General features: G+C 36.7%; 1 protein-coding gene across 1 annotated transcript; it reads right to left on the bottom strand.

Annotated features, from left to right (window-relative positions):
- Positions 1–249: 249 nt before the first annotated feature.
- On the bottom strand, positions 250–11,568 carry RPF2 (ribosome production factor 2 homolog). The gene is made up of 10 exons (XM_072408767.1): positions 11,426–11,568; positions 10,088–10,220; positions 8,644–8,681; positions 8,088–8,127; positions 6,707–6,788; positions 4,468–4,544; positions 3,680–3,779; positions 3,443–3,545; positions 2,396–2,540; positions 250–1,287 (listed from the first exon to the last, which is right to left on the bottom strand). Exons 1-10 carry the CDS (start codon positions 11,446–11,448, stop codon positions 1,105–1,107), a joined length of 924 nt encoding a protein of 307 aa, XP_072264868.1. The 5' UTR covers positions 11,449–11,568; the 3' UTR covers positions 250–1,104.
- Between the last annotated feature and the right edge of the window lie 10,502 nt (positions 11,569–22,070).

The following is a 22,070-nucleotide window of genomic DNA, read 5'->3' as shown; positions in this document are numbered from 1 at the left end:
ACTTTTCTTCGTTCCGGAAAAATATTAGACCTGGAGTTCAAATGTATATGTATAAATTTGTACATTGTGACATCAGGAAATTACTGAAAGACCCATATTAGTCAACCTTCACTGTTATTTGAACCAATGGAAACAATGGATGAATGCATACAGGCACAATGTAGACAAGGGTCTTTCTAGAAATTCCATTAGTACACTGCCCTCTAGTGACTATACTGGTTAATGCAACATAATGCACAAAAACAGATATCCGATTATCATTTTTATTGTACAGGTTGAAAGTTGAAGATCCGGCCATCGATAATCCGGTTCCTTCAGTTTTCATTTCATTTTCAATACATGTACTACATTACACTGTTTAGCCACTTATGTTTTGATGGCGCTGTTCTACAGAAACAGCTGTTAGATCTTGCATGCTACACTAAATACACGTTGAGACGTCCCTGCTGCCTGCTCTTCGGAACGGTGCCAGATGTCCCCAGTTGCAGCGAGAGGAAGGCTGCCTTGTGTGTGGAGTCGAGTATAACCTTCAAAAATCCAGAATTTTCAAAATACCGGCACTGCTCAGGTCCGGAGGTTGCTGGATTTTTGAATGTCAACCTGTAGAAGCAACTGCATATCAAGCAGCTTCAAAAGAACTGAAGCCAGAACATGCTAGGAGTAGGGTATTTCATTACAATATATTGTAATGGGTGATCTGTAAAGGCTGACATATACAGCAATTGCACTAATAAAGTACCACTTCCAAGCATATGGCAATGACTTCATAAGTGGAAACAGACCACAACTATTTCTACACATAAAGGTAAAAAATATAGTTTTTCTACATATTCTTGTATGCTTTTTTGAAGCAATTTCTACCACTTGATGTTTTTAAAAAGGTATTTTTTTTCCCTCCAAACTTCTGTTTTTAAATATTTAAAAAATAGGTTAATCTATTATCTCTCCATGGATAGCGCTTATGGTTGGAATAATGTTTTAGTCATCAGGTGACCTGTTTTTTTCACTGTATAATTAGAATTTTACTAATAATGTCAAGCAAGTCATGTAAAAAAAAGGTGTGCTGGAAGGTTAAACAGTCCTCAAAGCTAGCAAAACTCCTATTTAGTTGCTTTTCCTCCTTTTGTTGGTTTCGCCTTCACCCTCTGCTGCTTTCTTCTCTGCTGGCCTCTTCTTTAGAGCCTTGACTTTACGGGTCTGTAATTTGCCTAGATCCTGTTTTTGCATGTGGATGCGGCCATACTTCGTACCAAAGGTATCATGCGAAATGTTCTTCTTCTTCTTTGCCTAAATGAAGACATAAATAATTGTGATTACTCTGGTTCATCCTTTTTAATACATCTTTCAAGTAAAAAAGAAAGGTTGGGTGCACACACAAAAATCAAGCACTTTGGCTAATAAAGTGTATGCCAAATTATTAATATACATATCATATGCATCTGTTTCATATCTTTAAAGACCCTGCAGGTAAAAAAAAAAAAAAAATATCTGTTGATCTACCAAAAATGGTGCTCTCTGATCTCTATAATATGAAGGCTAATAATTTTGTAGTGCACATATAGGAATTGGGAAGACACTTTTATAGCACAGGGCAGCTCTTAATTTCTGACATTGATAGGTATTTTTTTCCATCTAGGGATAGAGACTTTCAGATATGACAAAATCCTTATATAGGCTTTTTTTCTTGTTTTATGTGAAACTTTAGGTAGGTACTTTTAATAAATTAATGTTTTTGGATATAATTTAAAATGTTGATTTTTTTTTTTAATAACAAACATGAATAAAATATAACAATATTTAGAATAGCAGATATACATCACATACATAACATAGCTGAACAAATCTCAATGGGTATCTTTTTCGAAGCATTTCACGGAACTATCGTTTCCTCAGCAAAAGACCATGAGATATGAGCCAGCCTTCTAAATGAAAGATACTCATATGTAATATATATCTGCTATTTTAAATATTGTTATATTTTATTCATGATTGTTAAAAAATTTGACATTTTTAATTATATCCAAAAATACTGATTAAAATACGTGCCCAAAATGTCCAACATAAAACAAGAAAAAGCCTATATAACAATTGGGGATGTGGCATGATTATTAATCATATAAAAGGAGGTGACAAATGTATTAACTATAACAAAACTCTTCCAATAGTATATGAAACAGAAAATAAATGGTACAAATAACAAAGCTCAGAGTTTACAAACACATAAATTGTATATTTCCCTGGCTATAAGGTTTGACACTGCATAGTAACATTACCCCAAGTAACAATAAATAAGTAACATCTTAAATCCCTCCGGAATAAAATATCAGTATTGTGTGATGTTTTAACTCTAAATAACCCTAGTAAAATAGAAAAAAAACTAGGATAAGTGTAGTACCTGCACGGCTTTAGGACGTTTCATAGACAGTTTGTATAGGTCATCAGAAGCTAGATGTGTCCTTCTCATTACAAAATCAAATGAAGGTCCCATTTCTTCCAGTTCTATCCTGGGGGTTCTGCATCCAGACTTCTTCATTAACACTCTAGTAAAATAGGTAAAGGATAAAAAAAATTGCATTTCTTTATCTGAAGTGTTTACCTGATAAGATCCAATTACTTTAGGAACAAATCATCGCTTACTATCCAAAACACTCGATCTGAATAATATAGTTTAAAATGATTCTTAAAAAATATTAAGACTGCTGCTTGAGATATAGGTTTCATGTTCCTCCTTGGCATTTTGACATTTTATATTGCAAGCATTATTTGGAAAGGGTAGGGTGGGGTCAAAATCAAGACATTCCAGTGGTAAATAGAATCAGACAGATGACCTGTGAGCTACAGTTGCGATCATACTTTCTCAGTTACTGAAGAGCAGGTGTTCTTTATTTCCATGGAGACCATTGTTTCAGTAAATCAGCAGCCAAAAGGGTTGTTTTTAATTAGGGAGATTATGCAATTTTTTCCAAATGTTCATTGTCTAAAAAAGCTGGTTCATGCCCAGCATATATATAGCTACAACTGAGTTTTAAACAAAAGAATGCAGAAAAAAAACAGACTGTTGATTTTCCCTTAAAATGAGTTGTATATCTTAAATCATAACTGTAGGCAGACTTAGAAGTGCCAATTGCTTTCTCTTCCACCTCACAAAAAACATAACTAAGGTGATAATCCTGCATTGCTTGCCCCAACACGTAAAAAAATAATCCTGGTGCCTATAGGGGCCTTGGCTGCATTCAACCCAAGCCTATTAGAAAGGGTTCTACAATAGTATTAAAGTTATTAGGTGAAATTTCACACAATTTTGTTACGAACAAATCACCTCTAACGTCAAAGACTTTTAGGCCAGAGATAACAAAATTAGGTCAAGTCACAGAGCCAGCAATATGTACCTGGCAAATTACCCAGGATTATTTGTTAAATGAATTGTAAATAAAGCACTTACTTGTAGCTACGCATATAAATCTTCCCATCCACTGCTGTGAAATGCAACATATGCTCCAACCCTGCCAGACGTATACCAGATACTGTTGGTCCTCTAAAGAAGTCTACACAAAATAAAAATTAATTCGACCACTACAACCCAATTGCAGCCTTAAAAACACTAATTCAAAAATTATTATATAGCACTATTTTGGATGATCGGCAACAATATCAAGGTGTTTGCGAAAGCACATATTACCTATGAAAAGGCTTTTCAAGCGTCTGTAATCTTCATTCATTTCAAATGCATCCCCAGCAAATATCAGGAGAGGCTTGGTGCCTTCTGGGCATTTGCAGTTCTATAACACAATAATTCAACAATGTAGATCATAGTTTTTCTTTGGCTCATACATAAAGTCCCGACCCATTAGAAAACATACATGTTTTCTTCAAAGTGCAGAATGTATAGAATGAGCGCTATTAAAATGTAACAATGCAAGACATGGTTTTTATGTGTTGCCATTAACTATAATCTACTGCAGTGTTTCCCCTTGAAATAATTTTAAGGTCTTCAGGGAACCCCTGCTATATTTACTATATCCACAGCTCATATGATAGTCAGTAAGAAGAATGCCTTTTACATTGTTGAGCAGTGGGAAGACTGTCACCCTTACAGATACCCAAAAAGGTGTCAGTTAAATTGACTCACAGATTGAGTCAATTGAGTCACAAACTGTTTATTGCTCAAGGAACCCCTAGCAACCTCTGGAGAAACCCTTGCTTTTACCAAAATTCACAAAATATGGGACAAGCACAAATTTTCAAAAACACATCTCAATTTGCTTCACAGGTTGGAAAGATTACACCTAATATTTGGGTGCAATGACAGGGAGTTGACGTTATGTGGCATTGTATATTACCTTGCACATAGCAATCTTAAGTTGATTTGATCTAATAAAGGCATACTAATTATATAACTGAAAATAATGAAATGCAACATGCAATGCAAAAAAAGTTATTACACACAAAAACAGGAAACCAACATACCTTAAAGTCCTTTAATGATACATATTTCTCCATTCCTAGCTCAACCATATCCAGGACATGGAAATCATACAGGCGACCTAACAACAAATAAAAATGAGTCATAAGGAAAAAAGTTCCTTCATTCATGCAGATGTAGAATTTTCCACATTTACATTTGAAACATGTTTACCTAGAAAATTATACCTAGCACACCAGTTGAGAAAACAAACTTTGTAGTCACACTAAATCACCAGTTATGTAGAAACTAGATAGCACCGACGTTTGTAACTGTTCCAAATTAGTATAATGATTTCTTCAGATAACAAAATTAAATATTGGGCATATTCATTTGAATGTGGTTTCTCTTATCAAACTGTAGCTCCATTTTTATTGATGGAAAAAAAACAAAAAGGAAACCCCCCCTCTGGGTCATCAGTGCACACTAAGAGTGTTTTTCTTTTTTACCAAACTTTGTTGCAGATTCCTGCTTTTTCTCCTTTTCTATTTAATATTTTGAAGAAAATTTGTGTTTTCCTTTAAAGTGCATTAGTCCAGCCAAATCTTAGGGAAGGAGTTTACCTTTACGAGTTGCAACTCGACTCCAGAGTTTCCTCACAATTTTCCACAGTTGCGGTGTTACTAAACTGTAAATGATGGAATATCTGAACCACAGACACAGACCACAATAAAAGGATGACAGGGGTGCCAGCTCCGCTATACTTAAAATCATTGTCTGTTGCCATTAGAACTGCAACATGAATTCTAATTCTGCCCTGATTTACTGAAAAAAAGACATATAACATAAGGAAAACATTCCAACTTTCCATTGCCAGCTACGATGTCCTCAATATTTTCTAGAATCACTAACTCACTGACACATTTATTCTAGGATAAGGACTCCAGAAGTATTGGGTCAGCATAACAGTCTCTCATGGTGACAGAAATACCATGGCTGCTGTTGCTGACTTCTTGTTTAAAGAGTACACAATCACTGGCAGCTCTGGTCTCACAGTAATGGGGAACCACTCTTCCTGGCTTACTATCTTGTAATAACTATGGGAGCCAATCATGAGGATTACAGCTCAGTAAGTATTGTACCTTGCTCATAAAGGTACTTTGAAAGTAGCTGGCAATTTCCATATGATAGGATAGTGTATCCTTATTGGCCCTATTTGGAGAGCTTGAAAGATGACTGCAAGTTTAAATTAAAAAAAATATCTTTTTTTGTCAGACTCTTTTTTGGAAAATCAAGTTAACAAACACTTGTTTTCTACATCCTTGCAATATAGAGTATAAACCATGCTATTCACGAGAAAAAGCTCAACAGACGCTATATTTGCACTGCCAAAATTTTATAGGAAAATGGATATTCACAGACTGCATTCACTAATCTACAAGGTGCATATATATCTAATGCCAATACCGGTAGTCCCCGGGTAACATACGAGATAGGGACTGTAGGTTTGTTCTTAAGTTGAATTTGTAAGTTGGAACAGGTACATTATTTTAATAAATGCAATTTGGACAGATGTTTGTCTCAACATAATATTAGGCAGAGTGGTGTCAGTTACTGTATAAAATCCTCACTGTTAGTTAATTACAAACAGAGCAAAAAAAAAAATCTTTATGAAACCTGGGGATTCATTAACTTCTGGAGCAAGCTCTGCTTTGATATGCAAAAAGAAACAACTGCAGAGTTTGTCTTGGTCATTAAAGAGTTACAAGAGGCTGCAGAAAGAGCTCATTTACAACCCCAGCTGTGTTTAGCAAAAGATTCTTCTGCAAGTCATGTAAACCGCCCCCTTCAAGCCTCTGTCCTGCACAGCAGGGAAGCCCCATTCCTATCTGAGAATTGTCCGTATGTCGGATGTCCTTAACTCGCAGACTAACTGTATAGTCTTTTTAATCTTTTAATCAATTTTCCTCTCAATCAGTTTCATGTGTTTTCAAGAACACTGTCATTAAAATCACTTAGCAAATAATAATGAGTGTTTTGATTTACACGTATACTTGAACAAATGTGTAGCTTTTTTTTTTTTACTACAGTTCTACATCTTATGGATTGCATAAAATCCTGATTTTTACTTCTGTAAACACTGAATGAAACAAGAGATAACTATTCTAAAGCTGTAATACTGTATTATTCACATATGACCAAATACTTGCCAAAGATATCTTTACATTACAAGAACAAAACACAAAGGAGTAATACATTTGTTTCTAATGAAAGGAAAACACATTGGAGAACATAAAACCTCACCAAAGATCAAGTTGTTTGGGCGTTTCTTGTTGTGAGAGCCAAACACAAAGAGGGAACAGTCAGATTTCTTCGAGAAAAATTCCTGATATAAAAAAAACATTTGAACAATTACTTTAATATTAAAGTCGGATTATACTTATTACACAAAATAACTGCTAAATCCCCCCTTTAACTACTGTAACTGTAAAGAAAAAGTTGCACCATTTCTCCAATTCATCAGAATCCCTATAAATCAGTCAGTCATTCACCTAAATTGGCGAATCCTATTTTCAGGAAATCTGTCAGGGTTGGCCTTGAATGAAGGATCCACAATACATTTACTCCCAACAACCTTTCTGGTTCTTACTAGATTACCTATTTTAACATCAGAGTTCCAGAAATATCCAAAAATTTGAAAGATTAATTTTTTAGAAACCCCCCCCCAATTAGTTTAAATAATCACAAAGACTGTCTAATGTATTTCGCTGTTAATTGAATGTTATGAATGGGAGGAAAAGCTGGGGATGCTATCAACCCGTTTGATTGGGAAACTAAGTGTATAATGAGATTTAATATTAATAAATGTAAAGTTATGTACTTGGGGGCTACAAACATGCATGCTTCATATACTCTCAAGGGCGAAAATCTGGGGAAATTGGTGATGGAAAGGGATCAGGGTGTAGTGTGAAGTAATTGTAGACAGCTCAGTAGACAGACTATCAAGTGAAAATAAATAGATGGATATTTAATGCAAGCATCACATCTAAGGACTAGTAAGCAGCAAGATATCACTTTTATACTTTAACCTCCCCCTAGCATTCTAAATCTGTACGTATTTCCATGCAAAAAGTGTTACATTTGTTTTGCATTGAAATTTCTTTACATTGTAGGCTATAATTCTTAGGCATAACTGACCGAAAAATGGCCAATATTTAATACATTTATTAATAAACTTTAAATAAAAAACAAAAAAATCTTATAAAAAAAAATACAAAAATAGTGAAACATAATATAACTGTACAGTGGCATGTATAATATATATAATATGAAGATTTCTTTGTATTGGACTCAATACAGTTATTTTGTATTTAATCCAATACAAAATGATTTGATTTTCCGATCCTCCCCCCCATCGATGCAACCGGGAAAACCCCCAGAAGATTGGAGGAGGAGGACGTGTCCCCAGGACCTGCAGGGACCAGCAGGACGCCAGGGGACACCAACGGAGCAAGGTAAGTGGGTTTTTTTTTTTTTTAAGTTTTAGGTGGCCCCGAGTGTGACTCGGGATTACTGCTTTTTGCATGGTAAATCCACCCCGAGTCACACTCGGGATTACCGCTAGGGAGGTTAATAACACAAGTATACTTTATAAATTATTTTGAAATATTTTATTGTAGCTTACCACTGATGTCTGATCTTCAAAGGGTCTTGTCATATTTTTCCTAAACAAAACATAAGGTCATAAGAAAATACGGATAACAGAAATGACAGAAAGTTATCTCAATCACTTTGTTGGCCATTAAGGCACCCTGAGAAGTGGGGGGCAGTGCATTTTACTATACAGCAAAGTAAAAGTAACCTCTAACAGTTCACTGTGTGGGTGCTCGGTCCTATGTAGTACTTATAGCTTGTTTGGAGGAAAGATTCACTTGCTAAAAGCCAAGCTTTTGAAAATACTTTTTTTTACCCAAAAGCCTCTGCGCAGTATTTGTATAAAACTGGAACAAGCAAGTGATGAACTTTTGATCTGTGTACTCATCGCTGCTTTTTTCTTTAATCCGCATGTTCCCTATTAGCCCTATCAGCACAAATGATTGTCTTTTTGTACAGCGTATGCATTCATTTGCGTGTTTTATATTAATCTGAAGTTCAGCAATATTTATTTTGTCCTTTACCTAGAGAAATTCCCATAATGGTTTCTTAACAGATTTTATATAAAGTATCAAAAAATAACTTACCTGTTATATAAGACACAAGATGGCTTTTTTAAAGCGTACTGAAAAGTAAAATAAAATAAAAACATTAGGTTATCACATCAGTTGTACAAATCAGTGGGCACACCTATATAAACTAAATTGTTAAAACTGCAAGTAGGAGCGTCATCTGTCAAGTAGTTTATGTAGTTCATGTAGTTTATACAAATGTAATGAAAGAAAATAATCCATGGCAATGCATAAGACCCCACTTATCTTTTAAGAAAAATTTAAAGCTACTAAAGTACCCCAAACCTTTCCCTCCTTCCCTTATTAACTTTTTTTAAAAAAAATTAACCTGACCAAGCTACATCATTAAAAAGGTTGCAAAATATCTATCCTCAGGAGTCCACTGTCTCTCACAAATCTGCCTTGGAAGAAGTGTAGGAGAGATAGGGATGAATCTTCCTATGGCTTTCACAGTGCAGGGTCCTACAGCTGTCAGGTGTTTCAAAAAAGGACCCTGAGATTCAGCTCAATAGTCTCTCCTATGTTGTGCAGATTAATCTTTGGGCTGAATTCTGGGATACTGTGTAAATATAAGAACCATGTGTTTTCATACTTCTACCTGTATTTCTTTTAGATATGTGCAGTAACCCAGGATAACACTTTACTTATGTGAAAGAACTTTCTGTAATAGAGACTAATCACAGCTTTCCTGCAATGTAATTGCAATTAAATTGGTCTGCTAGCCAACTTCTAGTAATTTTCTTACCAATTCCACCTACATTTCTGCTTACTGGATTATGTCACCTCTATTCAACAAAGTATTATTCAGATTTAAAAGAGCATTTAGTGTACACAAAGTAGATTTATATTATTTGTGGCTATTGAGGACTATATTTAGGCAAATATTTTGTACCCAAACTTTAGCTTTAACCCCCCTAGGGTTCTAATTCTGTCAGTTTTTTGATGCAAAAAGTGATCCTATTTTTTTTGCATAGGAATTTTTATGTATATTGTGGGCCTGTAATTCTTAGCATTAACTCCCGGGTATGATAATTATATTTATTTATTATATTATAATCAAAATTTATAATATAATACATAATTATAAATAATAATGAAATAATAGACAACAATGTAATCCTAAAATAAAATATAAAACTGAAAATGTACTTTTGTTTTTATTTCATGTTGTGTGGTGTTTTTGTACTGTAAAAACCATTTAAAAGCAGATTACATTGTATTCTGCTTTTAAATTTCCCTGCCCGGCCACGCCCCCTGACGAACCGGCGCCCCGGCATCACAGCGGGACCATCCCATCGCCGCTGGAGCGCGGGGCAAAGGTAAGGGGGGCTTCTAAAGTTACCCCAAGTGTGGCTTGGAATTACCACATTTTGCATGTAAAAGCCACCCCGAGTCACACTTGGGATTACCGCTAGGGGGGGTTAAGAGACAAGCTTTCTGTCAATGTAGCAATTCTTACCAAATCCTTCAGAGCTTGTGTCACAGTATTGCTAGCGTTGCCTCCTTTAATAAGCATAGTACTTTTGTCATTTTCATAAAGTTTGGGACCCCGTTGTTCCAGGAACCGCTTTGATCGCCTTGTTTTCGGCTTTCTAAAAATGAAAGGAGAGAATCAGTAAAAGGTTCCACCTTAAACCTATATAAACACTCTTCTAAAGAAAACTATTACTATGAAAATTGATCAGTAAGTAACCCACTGCTTAACTCCTTCACGGTAGTTGCATTGCAATCACTGGAATAAAGCTTTCTATATCCTGCAGTGCAACAAGTATGTGGGACATGAAATTAAAACTGTGCACAGTTACACAGGATTAGTGTTTGGATACATGTACCAGATTACCAATAAACAGGAGACTCCTATACAAGTTAGCAAGATCCAGTGGTTTTACAACTACTATGATCACCCCCACTAGAAGCCCAGAGTCTGCCTAAATATAAAACAAGTTTTTATTGACACTTGTCGTAGTTGGGAAATATTTCTACTGAATTCTGTCAGTGTGTGGCACTATGACACCACAGTGTTCAACCCAGACATTTTTTTAAGCCGGGTGTGAAGAAATTGTAGGCAGGTGGCAGCACTTGTATTGTAACCCAACTCTTTAGTACCCTCCTAAAAACAGTGGTCACTGAAAAGTGCCGGGTGGTGCGCCTGGCTAAAAGGGGCAGGGGAGAACACTGACACTTGCCAATGTAAACAAGTCATCACACCAGATTGGGCACCAATGAAAAGTCTGTTCAATACGCTCTTCAGCACAAATTATTCACCCGCTACAAGAGCGAAAAAAGCCTCACCCTCCCCTAAATTCTCATTATTTCTCATTAGATCTGCCGCCAGTGAAGTAGCAAGAGGAGAAGCAGACAGACTACTAAACTGGTATAAGGGCTAGACAATTATGCAGCAAACCAAGTTAGGCTACCTTGCTGGCTACAATTCAAGGTACAGAATTCAGACTTCACAATGATCTTTTATTGTTGTAGACCCCTGAGGATCCAAGAAATCACAAAGATGACAATTTGTGGGAAAAAACTACAGCAGGTCTGCAGTAAGAAGATTTCAGAAGATCTTCCCTTTATAAGCCATTTGGCAGCATTCAGGTCGCCCTGGCTTACCAATAAACAATGTCAGTATGTTGACGTAACATGCATCTCGCTTTTGATAGCCGGTAGTACCCCTAATACACTTCTCTTAATGAAACCAGTGAGCAATTGAATACAATGCGTCATACTAAGGGTAACGCAGGTTCTTAAAAGAATGATACCGGGAGATATTACCGCTCCGGTGAGTTTAACTACTTACACTACTTTGTCCAAGGCAGACATCTCGTATCTTCCTCTGCACACACGTGTCTACAGCACCTCCTGCGCTCTCAATTGACGTCACTCAGGTCGCGAACTGAAGCGTCAATAAAGCGGAACCATAGAGTCGTAGAGTATGGTGATAGGCCGTCATAAAGAATAACTAAAGGCAAGAGAGGCGCAATGACATTATTGGTTAGTGTGATGTTTGATCCAGTGGTGGCGCCACATTGCTGTCAGTGACAGTAAAGACATGATTCAATGTTGTACTATGTGTTGTCATGGCTCACCGTGCAAACTACACTATTTGTAGACATCTTTCTATTTTGTTGCAAACAAACCTGTACTGGGATAATATAGAGGTATCTGCTATTTAGCTGACTGGCTGGCACACCAAAGTTTTATTAAATATTGTAACATTATTTCTATAGCGCCATCATATTACGCAGCGCTGTACAAAAACCATAGTCATGTCACTAGCTGTCCCTCAAAGGGGCTCACAATCTAATGTCTCTACCATAGTCATATGTCTTTATTTCAGTCTAAGGTCAATTTTTTTAGGGGGGTAGCCAATTAACCTAACTGCATGTTTTTTTGGATGTGGGAGAAAACCTGAGTACTCAGAGAAAACTCATGCAAACATGGGGAGAACCTGCAAACTCCATTCAGATAATGTCCTGGCCAAGATTCGAACCTGGGACCTAGAGCTGCAAAGGCCACTGTGCCGTCTTATACATTATTGACCTGAACCTGCTCAGTAAAAAGTGCTTAGCTTAATCCAGAACTAATTCCTTGTCATGGTTCTTGTTTCTTACTGTACTATATTTGTCCCCCACCAAAGGTTCCTGTAATGTTAGGCAATAAGTAATAAGAATAGTATGATAGTATGAGTAATAAGAAAAGTATAAGAAAGCCATGATGAACCTCATTTACTACTTTTAGGATCAGGACCGCATTTCAGAAGCACAATGGACCAGGTGGTTAAATACCTCAGATGAGCAATTCCCTCCTGCATGGGACAAATCTTTTAGAGAGCAATGGAGAGTTCAGACTGATGGTAGTTGCATCATTCAGCTATCAGATCCCAGCCTGAGAATTTTAAGCTATGCACCGATGGGCGAAGGATTAGGGTTAGGACCTGTCAGGAGTCCACATCCTAGGAATGTACGGTTGCCACGATAACTTCCTATTTCTTTTTCTCAATTGCTGAAGCTTGTAGAGTGGTGCTTTTACATAGAGGTGTTTAAGCAAATCTTTAATTGAAGAGCCAGATGTGAACCTTTTGTCTTAACCACAAGGTGTGGGAGCCTGGTCCATATGCCAATCCCAAAATCCTGCACAGTACTCTTCACCAGTAAACAGCAGCAGGAGGAAAGTTGCACGATTCCAGCACTCCAGTTTCCTCAACAATTTGGGTATGTAAAGGAAGGTGTTTACATGACAAAATAATTCCCAAAGGCCCAGGAGCTCACTGGGCCAAGGGGTAGCTAGAGTTACCAGCTAGAACACAGAAGAAGAGCAGCAAGAACCGAAGAAGTTTTAAGCCAAAGGCTTTCCACTAGGTTCATTAGGAGTTGAAGGGCCAAAGGCAGATCCAGGCAGCAGGCAATAGGGAGACAAATAAAACAAAGTCAGCAATGAACAATCAAATTAGCACCCTAAGCAGCTGAAACACTCAAACTCTATCATAAAGTTTGGCCAGAGGTCAGAGGGCAGAACCAAGTCAGCAACCAGAGGTAACCTAAAGGATATGACGGCAGATCCTTTAGGCTGTGTGCTTGCTTGCAACATTGGACTGCCACCACAGTGTCACCAGAGACTGCATTGTAAGAGAGCACCAGCATTGCACTGCACCCTGAAGAATATGAAAACACAAAAAAGAATTGTCCAAAATCCAGCCTCATCACTAAATGATGCTGGAGTGACTGGGACCAGGTGAGTTTGTAATGACACAAAGTAGACAAATGCTAAAACTAAATCCACTGGCAGATGCGACAGATGTTCTGGTCATCCAATGGTTGCTGTACACCCAAATGTATTTGTTTTCTCCCTTAAATCTTGGATTTAGCATTTATCTTTCTGAATCTTCTGACAAACAATTTAACAGAGAACACCTTATTCTTATGTCTCCTACTGCAAGGCCTCCTTTTGCTATGTGGGTCCTGAACTTTGTTTTACACTAAGTGTACATTACAGAAAATAATGCAAACACACAGTTGCTTTCTGTCTCTTTTTTTTCTTCTGCATGAAACATCCAGACTGCTTGCAATTTTTTTAAATATTTGTATTTCATTATTTTTATTAATTTTAATATAAAAGTGTACAATATTTCTTATTAAACATAGGCAAACACATAAAAATTCAATTCTAGCCTTTACAAATAAAATTTTCACCCTAGAAAGAAGAAATAAAAATATATATTACAAATAATCATATAAACACACCAGTTAAATTTCCACTTGTTCAGATCATGATAACCCAAATGACCTTAAAGTACTATTCAGTTGTAATTTTTTTTCCTTTTCCTTTCAAACATGACTATTTTATTTTAGTGTACTTCACATAAATATTAAAAATGTGATTCCAAAAATATTAAATTTAAATTATTTGTGAAGTGTAAAAGCCATAATACACCTACATATAGAACAAAAAGTTCAAATATTAAAAAATATCAATTTTATGTGACTCTAACATTCCTTAAAATCTTCACATCTAAAAAAACAAAATAAAATATATACATTACAAATAATCCTAATAAACACACCATTTAAATTTCCACCTGTTCAGATCATGCTAACCTGCTGACCTGTTCAGACCATGCTAACCCAAATGACCTAAAAGTACCATTCAGTTGTAAATTTATTTCCTTTTTCTTTCTTCACATCATCTAAAAAAACAAAACAAAAAACTCCCAGGGCCAGAAAGACAACACAATGACAACAAATGACACAAAAGGTTTTCTTATGGGAGGGAAAAAAGTGTCATATTGAAAATAACTGTTATACCATATATTTTCTACTTCATATATTCAAGTTAGAAGAGTTGTATTTCATCCATGGATCCCAATTCTGATCAAATTTAATTCATGTATTTTTGAGAGTGTGAGTCATCTTATCATTGACCATAATCAAGTCCATTTTAGTTCTAAATGGGCCTATCTGTATTGTGTGAGATTTCCAAGAGTGATTCGAGCTGCCAATAACATTAATTTCAAAAGTTTCTTAGAAGGCTTAGAAATTGTCAAATCACATCTGCAAAACAATGCCATCTTTACATTGCCAATTACCTTTCTTTCCAGGACCCTAATCTTATTCCAAAAATTTAATTCCAGTAATTTTGGGCTACTGGACAGGACCACCACATATGCTCCATCCTGCCATTAACATTGCAACAGTGAAAACATAGATGTGATGATGCAGGATGAAATTTAGAGATTCTTTCAGGAACCATATACCATCTGAGCATAACTTTGTAGTTTGCTTCTACCAAGGCTGTGTTTAATGATACTTTATAGAGAGAATAGGCAATATCGTTCCAATCTGTTCTAGAGAATAATATATTTAAGTCTTTATTTCAAGATCGCATATATTTTAATTCAATTGAAGTCGACATCAGTACAGAGTATATTGTTGATATTTGACTCTTCAAATCTGCCAATGATCTACATGATTTTGATGAAGTTCAAACGAGTTTTAGAACATATAAAAGAGTTGCCTATATCTAAAGTATTCACTAATTGGAATACCTTTTAGTAGTAAGGTATTCTAAGCTTAACGTGCCCCCCTTATCTATAATATCACCAATACTTTCAAAGCCTTTACTAATCCACCAATGAAATTTTTTATTATTTTCTCCTGGAGAAAATTCCGTGTTATTCCATAAAGGAGCGAGGGGAGTATGTTTTGAGATTAGTTTAAAGTTATGTTTATTCTTGTTCCATAAAGATAAGAAATGATTCAATGACAAACATCCTTTATATTGTCTATGTTTTTTTGGGATCCAAATTATTAAGGCTAGACTTCCCTTCCTAACAGCTGTTTCTTTCGTCTCTACCCATTGTGGATTAGATCCTTTTACCATTATGCATGGGAGTTGTGATAATTGAGCCGCTAAAAAGTCGTACTTAAAACCCCTAAACCCCCTTGGGGCCTGGGTGCCAGCATAGTCTGTTTCTAAATCCTACCCCGTTTACCTCCCTATATAAAATTCATAACCTTATTCTGGAGGCTAGTTAAAGTTAGAAAGGGGACATGAATTGGCAATGTACGTAATAAATACAGAATACGAGGAAGAATATTCATCTTAACTGCTGCTATACGTCCCATCCATGAAGCAGGGGAAATAGCCCATCTATTTAAGTCCTCTAAAATTTTTCTACATAAAGGAACATAATTGGCTTGGTACAATGAATCATATGTGGTGGTCAGTTGGATCCCTAAGTATTGAAGTGATTGAGATTCCCAGCAAAACTTAAAGTTATCTTTAACCATTAAAATTTGATGTTCCGGAACAATTTAGATCAATTAACATTAAGACCTGATTTTACAGCAAATTTGTCTAAAAGTTTAAACAGATTAGGTATGGTAACATGAGTGGTTGAAATTTACATTAAAATATTGTCAGAAAACAGTGCACATTTTTGTTCCCGCTCGCCACACCATGTCTCTTTAATGCCTGGATGATTCCTATTGGCTATTGCTAGAGGCTCTATCACTAATGCAAATAATATTAGGGAAAGTGGGCATCCTTGTCGTGTACCCCTTTTAATGGTAATATTCGAAAAAAAACTCCTAATGAGATATTTGCTAATGGTTTATAATATAATGCCCATAAAACATTAATAAAGTGATTCCCAAAACCCATTACCGATAGGGTCCTAAACATATATGGCCATGAGACACTATCAAATGCTTTCTGTAGATATATAGCTAATAGCATAGCTTTGTTATTTTTATCATCCCATTTTGTATGTATTAATTGTATCAGATCTATAGTATGTCGAGTTTGATCTGACACCTGTCTAGAAGGTATGAACCCCACTTGGTCAGGGTGGATATATTCACCTATGAAAGAACTTAGTCGAGCCGATAAAACCTTTTCAATAATTTCAAGTCACAGTTAATCAGAGATATAGGTCCGTAGTTAGCTAAATCTGAAGTATCCTTTCCTGGTTTCGGGATTACACTTATAAAGGCTTGGTTGGCGTCAAGAGGGAGAAAATTACCCTCTCAGATAATAAAATATTCTGCTAGGTGTGGAGTTACCTGTGTCTTAAAGGTTATATAATAAACATATGAAAATCCGTCCGGGCCAGGAGCACTGCTTGATTTCATTGACTTCAATGCTTTACTAATTTCATCCATCATTATGGCTTTATCCAGTAATTCAACATGTTTAGATTGAAATTTTGACAGTTTAATTTCATCAAAAAAAGCTTCCAAGGAAGCTTGTGTTGTACATAGCTGCTTACCATAGAGGGAAGAATAAAACTCTTTAAATGCTAACAGGATTTTCTCTGGGTTTTGGATTAATTTACCATCTTTTGTTTTAATTTTAGCTAGAACATAATTTTTGGGTTTAGGGTTAATTTTGGTAAATAATGACTTTCCAGGCCTATCCCCCCATGTGTAAAATTTATGATTTGCCCATTTCAGTGATTTCTCAGCCTTCGCAGTCAATAACATATTCAATTCAGTTCATAAACTTTCAATTTGTGATCCATATTCAGAGTTCAAATCACTTTTATGTTGACATTGTAATAAGTGATTGTCCCTCATTTTAGTTTCTAATGCTTTATCTAGGGCTCTCCTATATTTGGTTCCCAACCTTATAAGTTCCCCTCTAACAATAAGCCTTATGAGCCTCCCAATTATTAGCTGGGAATGTATCTCCTGACTCATTAAAAGAAAAGTATTCTACAATCAAACGTTCTATCTCATCTTGTATTACTGGATTTAAAGCAGACTCTCTTTTAATCTCCAACGAATTTGATTTTGTATAATTCTAAGACCACTCAGTTTCAGCAACACAGGATCATAGTTCGACCAATGGACTGAAAGAATTTTAGCTTTACAAACCAGAGGGATTATTTAGATTGAAGAAAAATATGATTGATTCGTGAGTATTGATTATGATCTACGGATAAGTATGTGTATTCACTTTCAGTAGGGTTCAGTTCCCGCCATATATCCATGCCATCATATTTGTGTAATAAATGTGATAATTTATGACTCTTTTTAGGAGGATTTCGATATTTAAGAGTACTAGTTTTATCTATTAGCTGATCTAATGCTAAATTGGAATCACCCAGTAGTAAAAGAGAACCTTAAGCAAAAGATTCTATTTTGTGTAATAGTGAGGTAAAAAAGGTAATTTGATCCTCATTGGGAGCATAATATGTTACCGCAGTTTTTTTCTGTCCTGCTACATCACCTCTTACCAAAAGATGTCTTCCCCCAGGAACTTGAATTACCACCTGTGTTGAGAAATTGAGCCGTCTAGCAAAGCACAACATTACTCCACCCTTTTTCCTATCAGAACTTGCATGATAATTTATACTGAATCTTTTATGAAAAAAGTGAGGTTAAGAATCAACAAAGAAATGAGTTTTCTGTAAGGCTAATAAATCTATTTTAAGTCAGTTATAATAGTGAAATGCTTTTGACCTTTAAAAAGAGGAATTAAACCCTTGGACATTATATGTCATAAACAAGACCGAAATGGATTGTAATTTTTGTGTCTTTTCTAACGATCCTGACATCTATGGAAAGATTTAGGTTCAACAGTTAATAACCTAAATTTAAATGAACACCTATTTGAAGGGGAATGAAACATTAGGATGACAACACCAAGACAATAGGCAAAAACCACATAAAAAAACATTTAAAATGCCATTTTTCCATTTTCAGAGTTTTCATCCTATGGAGGGATTAGTAGGAGTTACAATATGAGCCACACCCCATTAAGTACTCTCCAAAAAGGGGAGATCATGTGTAACGATAAGCTACCAAGTTAGGAAGACAATCTAGTCATTATAAAAGCTTCCAATGCATCATAACATTACCTATTAAACTAAGCGTCCCAAACCCCTCCAATTAAGTGATTTAATTCTTTCAGAAAATAAGTCATAAAAGAGTTTCTTTAGACTAGGAATGACTATCTTGACCAGAATAAACTACAAAACTAAATAATCTTTCCAATATATATATAGCTTCCCAAACACAGTCATATTATATCATTAGCTATTAATCTGATTTTCCCAGAGCTCTCTAAATAAATTTCTACATAAGTAGCTAAACTACACCCATTATGGCCAAAATACCTCCTCTTTTAGGAAATCCCATTGGATTCAACAGCTAAGAAGCAATATAAAATAACATTCCACTTTAAATCAGTTCCTATTAGGTAGATTTTAAAGCTTTTTTAGAACTCTGATTTGTCATTTGCCATAGCGGGTTTAATGAAATTTGGTCTGCAGTCGCTGCTTGGTTTTGCATAGAGATCATGGGATATAATTCAATTTCATGTAATAGCTGTTTGCCTTCATCAAATGTCGAAATGAAATGAACTTCTCAAATGTTTTGTAATACAGAGATGTAAAGCCATCTGGCCCAGGGCTTTTCCCTGCTTTTAGCTGAGATATGGCCAATTGCAGTTCCCCTGCTGTAAACGGTCGTTCAAACCCTTCTGCTTCTTCCTCAGATAAGGTAGGCAGCTTACTTTGGGCAAGGTAGTTTTGCAAAGTAGATTTTTTAGATGGGTTTCTCATATTCTCTGTAGTTTCCGGCAGATTGTACAGTGTGGAGTAATAATCAAAAAAAGTGTCAGCCATTGTCCTAGCAGTATACGTGACCTAACCATCTGGTTTTATTAGCTCATAGATATGGGAGGTCACTTGATATTCTCACAGCGCCCTCGCCAAGTATTTGCCACTTTTGTTCCTTTCCTCGTAGTAAAGGTTGGATCTGAAAAACAGAATCCTTCCAGCCTTTTTGTCTATGAGGGCCTTAAGAACTAGTCTGGTTCAGCCATCTTCACCTGGTCTGGATGCATCTGTGGCGGGAGGATCGCTCCTTAGTCTTCCCCGCATTTCTCCCTACCATGGTGCAGCTGTAGTCTCGGTCTCACACAGCTTACCTCTCTGCACACTCTCGGAAGCTGCTCAACCTGAATACACAGCAGGTGGGGGCAGAGCCGGAAGGTCTAGCAGCTCACTAGACGCCGGCCATAGACTGCCATAGACGCCGGCCATGCGCCCTCCTTTTTTAAATATTTGAGGTATAATTCCACCTACACCTCAGCCATTTTATTTGTCCTATATAGTGAATATACTGGTTTCTTTAAATTTGTTGGACACCAGATGGTAGTATAACACTATGTCTTCCATTGCAGGCCTTGCAGCAATGCAAAATCAGAGCAATAGGAATTTTATGTTAAAAGAAGCCACTCATGACACAAATATGACAGCTAATACCGAATGGGTCATTTAGATATGTCATTCTTTAGGCGATTTAAGTCATGTAACTTTAGATAACATCTTCAGAATAACTTCTGCATTAGGATTTCTATTCTTCAAGCAACAGTAGGTTTTTGTCCCAAAAGTTATTTGAAAATAGTTCTTTAAACGTGACACTATAGTTATTTACACTTACAGTTACGGATTAACAATTGTATGATACAATATGGTGACACTTGAAACCAGGCCCTTCTCAAAACATGGAGTTTAGCTGGCCTTAAAAAAAAAAGAATCTTTTTTTTCCATACCATGGCCATAGGAGCACCTGGTTTGACAGGAAAATTGGCAGGCAGCAATAGCATAACACCACTTCTGTCCATATTGGACTCTCATGTTTTCTCACCTGGGGGGGTGGGGGGTGCCATGCTGATAAACAGGCCTCATCCCCACAACCTGCCCCCAAATGGCTGTTTGGGTCTGCAGGTTACAGGTGACTATTTTGTTCATCACGGAGGCAATACTCTACAATATCTGGTCAAATGGAAGGGCTTTGGTAATTCATCACCTCCGGAGAGAGTTTGGCAATGAAAGCTATTCACCACTTAAGGGAAATTTACACAGAGCCTACCTGGAATGGCATACCTTCCATGCAGGCATGCAAGAGTTTATTTATTCCCGTCATGCACAAGGGAAGTTGAGATTGGCAGTTATCCCTGGCAAAAAACTTGACAGCTGGACGGCAATCAGGCATGTAAGAACAGTCGATGCAGAAGGGACATCACCTGTTCCTGCAAAAAAAACCTACCAATCGCCAGTTGTTCAAAGAGGGACTTTAGTTCCACTTTAAGACTTCAGTTCTTTCCCCTTCTTGCTGGATGATCCTGCTGTTTTTTCCTGATCTCACCTGTGCCTGCTTAAGTCTCACCTTGTGTAGCATGTCGGTACCTGTTGGTGATCTGCCAAAACTACTATTACCCGACCTGACTTGCTGACCTTGCCTCCTGTTATACCCTTTGGTACTATATCGATCTGCCTGAACCACTGCTGTCAACCTGATCTGTCTACTATCCTCCATCTCTAGCCCTTTTTTTGGGCGTTTATCTGGGTGTTGGCAACCTGGTATCAGCCTGCAGTGCAAGATCCTCATCCCTGGAGTCTTTGGAGAAGACCAGACTGATACTTAGACTCTTCACCTCATTACACACAGCACTAATTAAACAGATTAGCTCCTCTCCAAGTGTCCTGGTTCTACCAATCTTGACAGCAGGGTGGGTTTATTAATATTCTGGAGGCCCCATTTATTGAGTACAGAGATACATCTCACTTTTTACTAATTCCCAGAAAAAAAGTTTCATTTATAACTGACTTTTATCAATAGATGAAATGCGTAAACAGTGGAACTATACCACAGGACCAGAATTAATAAGAATGTATCACTGAGTTAGATGGGGGTTAAATGGATTCTCCGGCACATCAAGTTTTACACATACTGGGGACATGACTTGGCTATGCCCAGGAGTGGATGAATGTAGGCTAACCTCCTGATATCAAGTCAACTAAACTGGGGGGAACATGGCTGATGAGCGTCATTTTCCTAATGGATGTCAGTGGAGTAAGAAGAGTGTGAAGTTCTTGAAAAGCTGCCTCTTTGAGCTCTAGCTGTCTTCCTCTGCAGGGCCAGTGGGCTCTGATCTTTTACAGGGCAAATAAGACTTGGAAGGTGGGATAGGAACACATCGTCACATCTACACATCATGTATAACAAAAATCCCCCTCTGCTTGAGAGTAAGCTGGACATAGAAGACATGTTAAGGTGCTTTAAAAGAGGCTAGTGTGAGGGTCTGGCTGAGCTATTAGGTTGAGGAAACAAAGACAACCTCATCAGCAGTAATTTAGCAGTCCACCAGCTAGAGGACATCATGCATACTCAACTTTAATATATCCAAACATTATAGGTGCATATGCATAAAAAAGAGATTTCACTTAAAAAAGATTCACTAGAAAAATGTATGCATTAGGCATTTCCTGGAGGCTGTAGGTTCTGGGTACCTTAAATTTATCATGACAGGCATTTTTAATTCTCTACTGGTGGGAGGTCACAGCTGAACTATACTGTATATATAGTACCATGGTGGTTAGGTGTCACCTTACCACTTATTGTACTATATTATGTAAAGTCAAAAGGAGAAAA

The sequence above is a fragment of the Pyxicephalus adspersus genome, chromosome 4 (assembly GCF_032062135.1).
Source record: "Pyxicephalus adspersus chromosome 4, UCB_Pads_2.0, whole genome shotgun sequence".
Lineage (NCBI taxonomy): Eukaryota > Metazoa > Chordata > Amphibia > Anura > Pyxicephalidae > Pyxicephalus > Pyxicephalus adspersus.
The sequence above is the reverse complement of the archived record's forward strand: the minus strand, read 5'-3'. Positions and strand labels throughout refer to the sequence as shown.

Excerpts from the sequence above, each read along its gene's own strand:
- RPF2 (XM_072408767.1), bottom strand. The coding sequence starts at position 11,448 with ATGTCTGCCTTGGACAAAGTAGT. Across the intron at positions 8,682-10,087 it reads CACAAGCTCTGAAGGATTTG|TACGCTTTAAAAAAGCCATC; the intron begins GTAAGAATTGCT and ends TTTACTTTTCAG. Across the intron at positions 4,545-6,706 it reads CCCAAACAACTTGATCTTTG|GTCGCCTGTATGATTTCCAT; the intron begins GTGAGGTTTTAT and ends ATTTGTTGTTAG.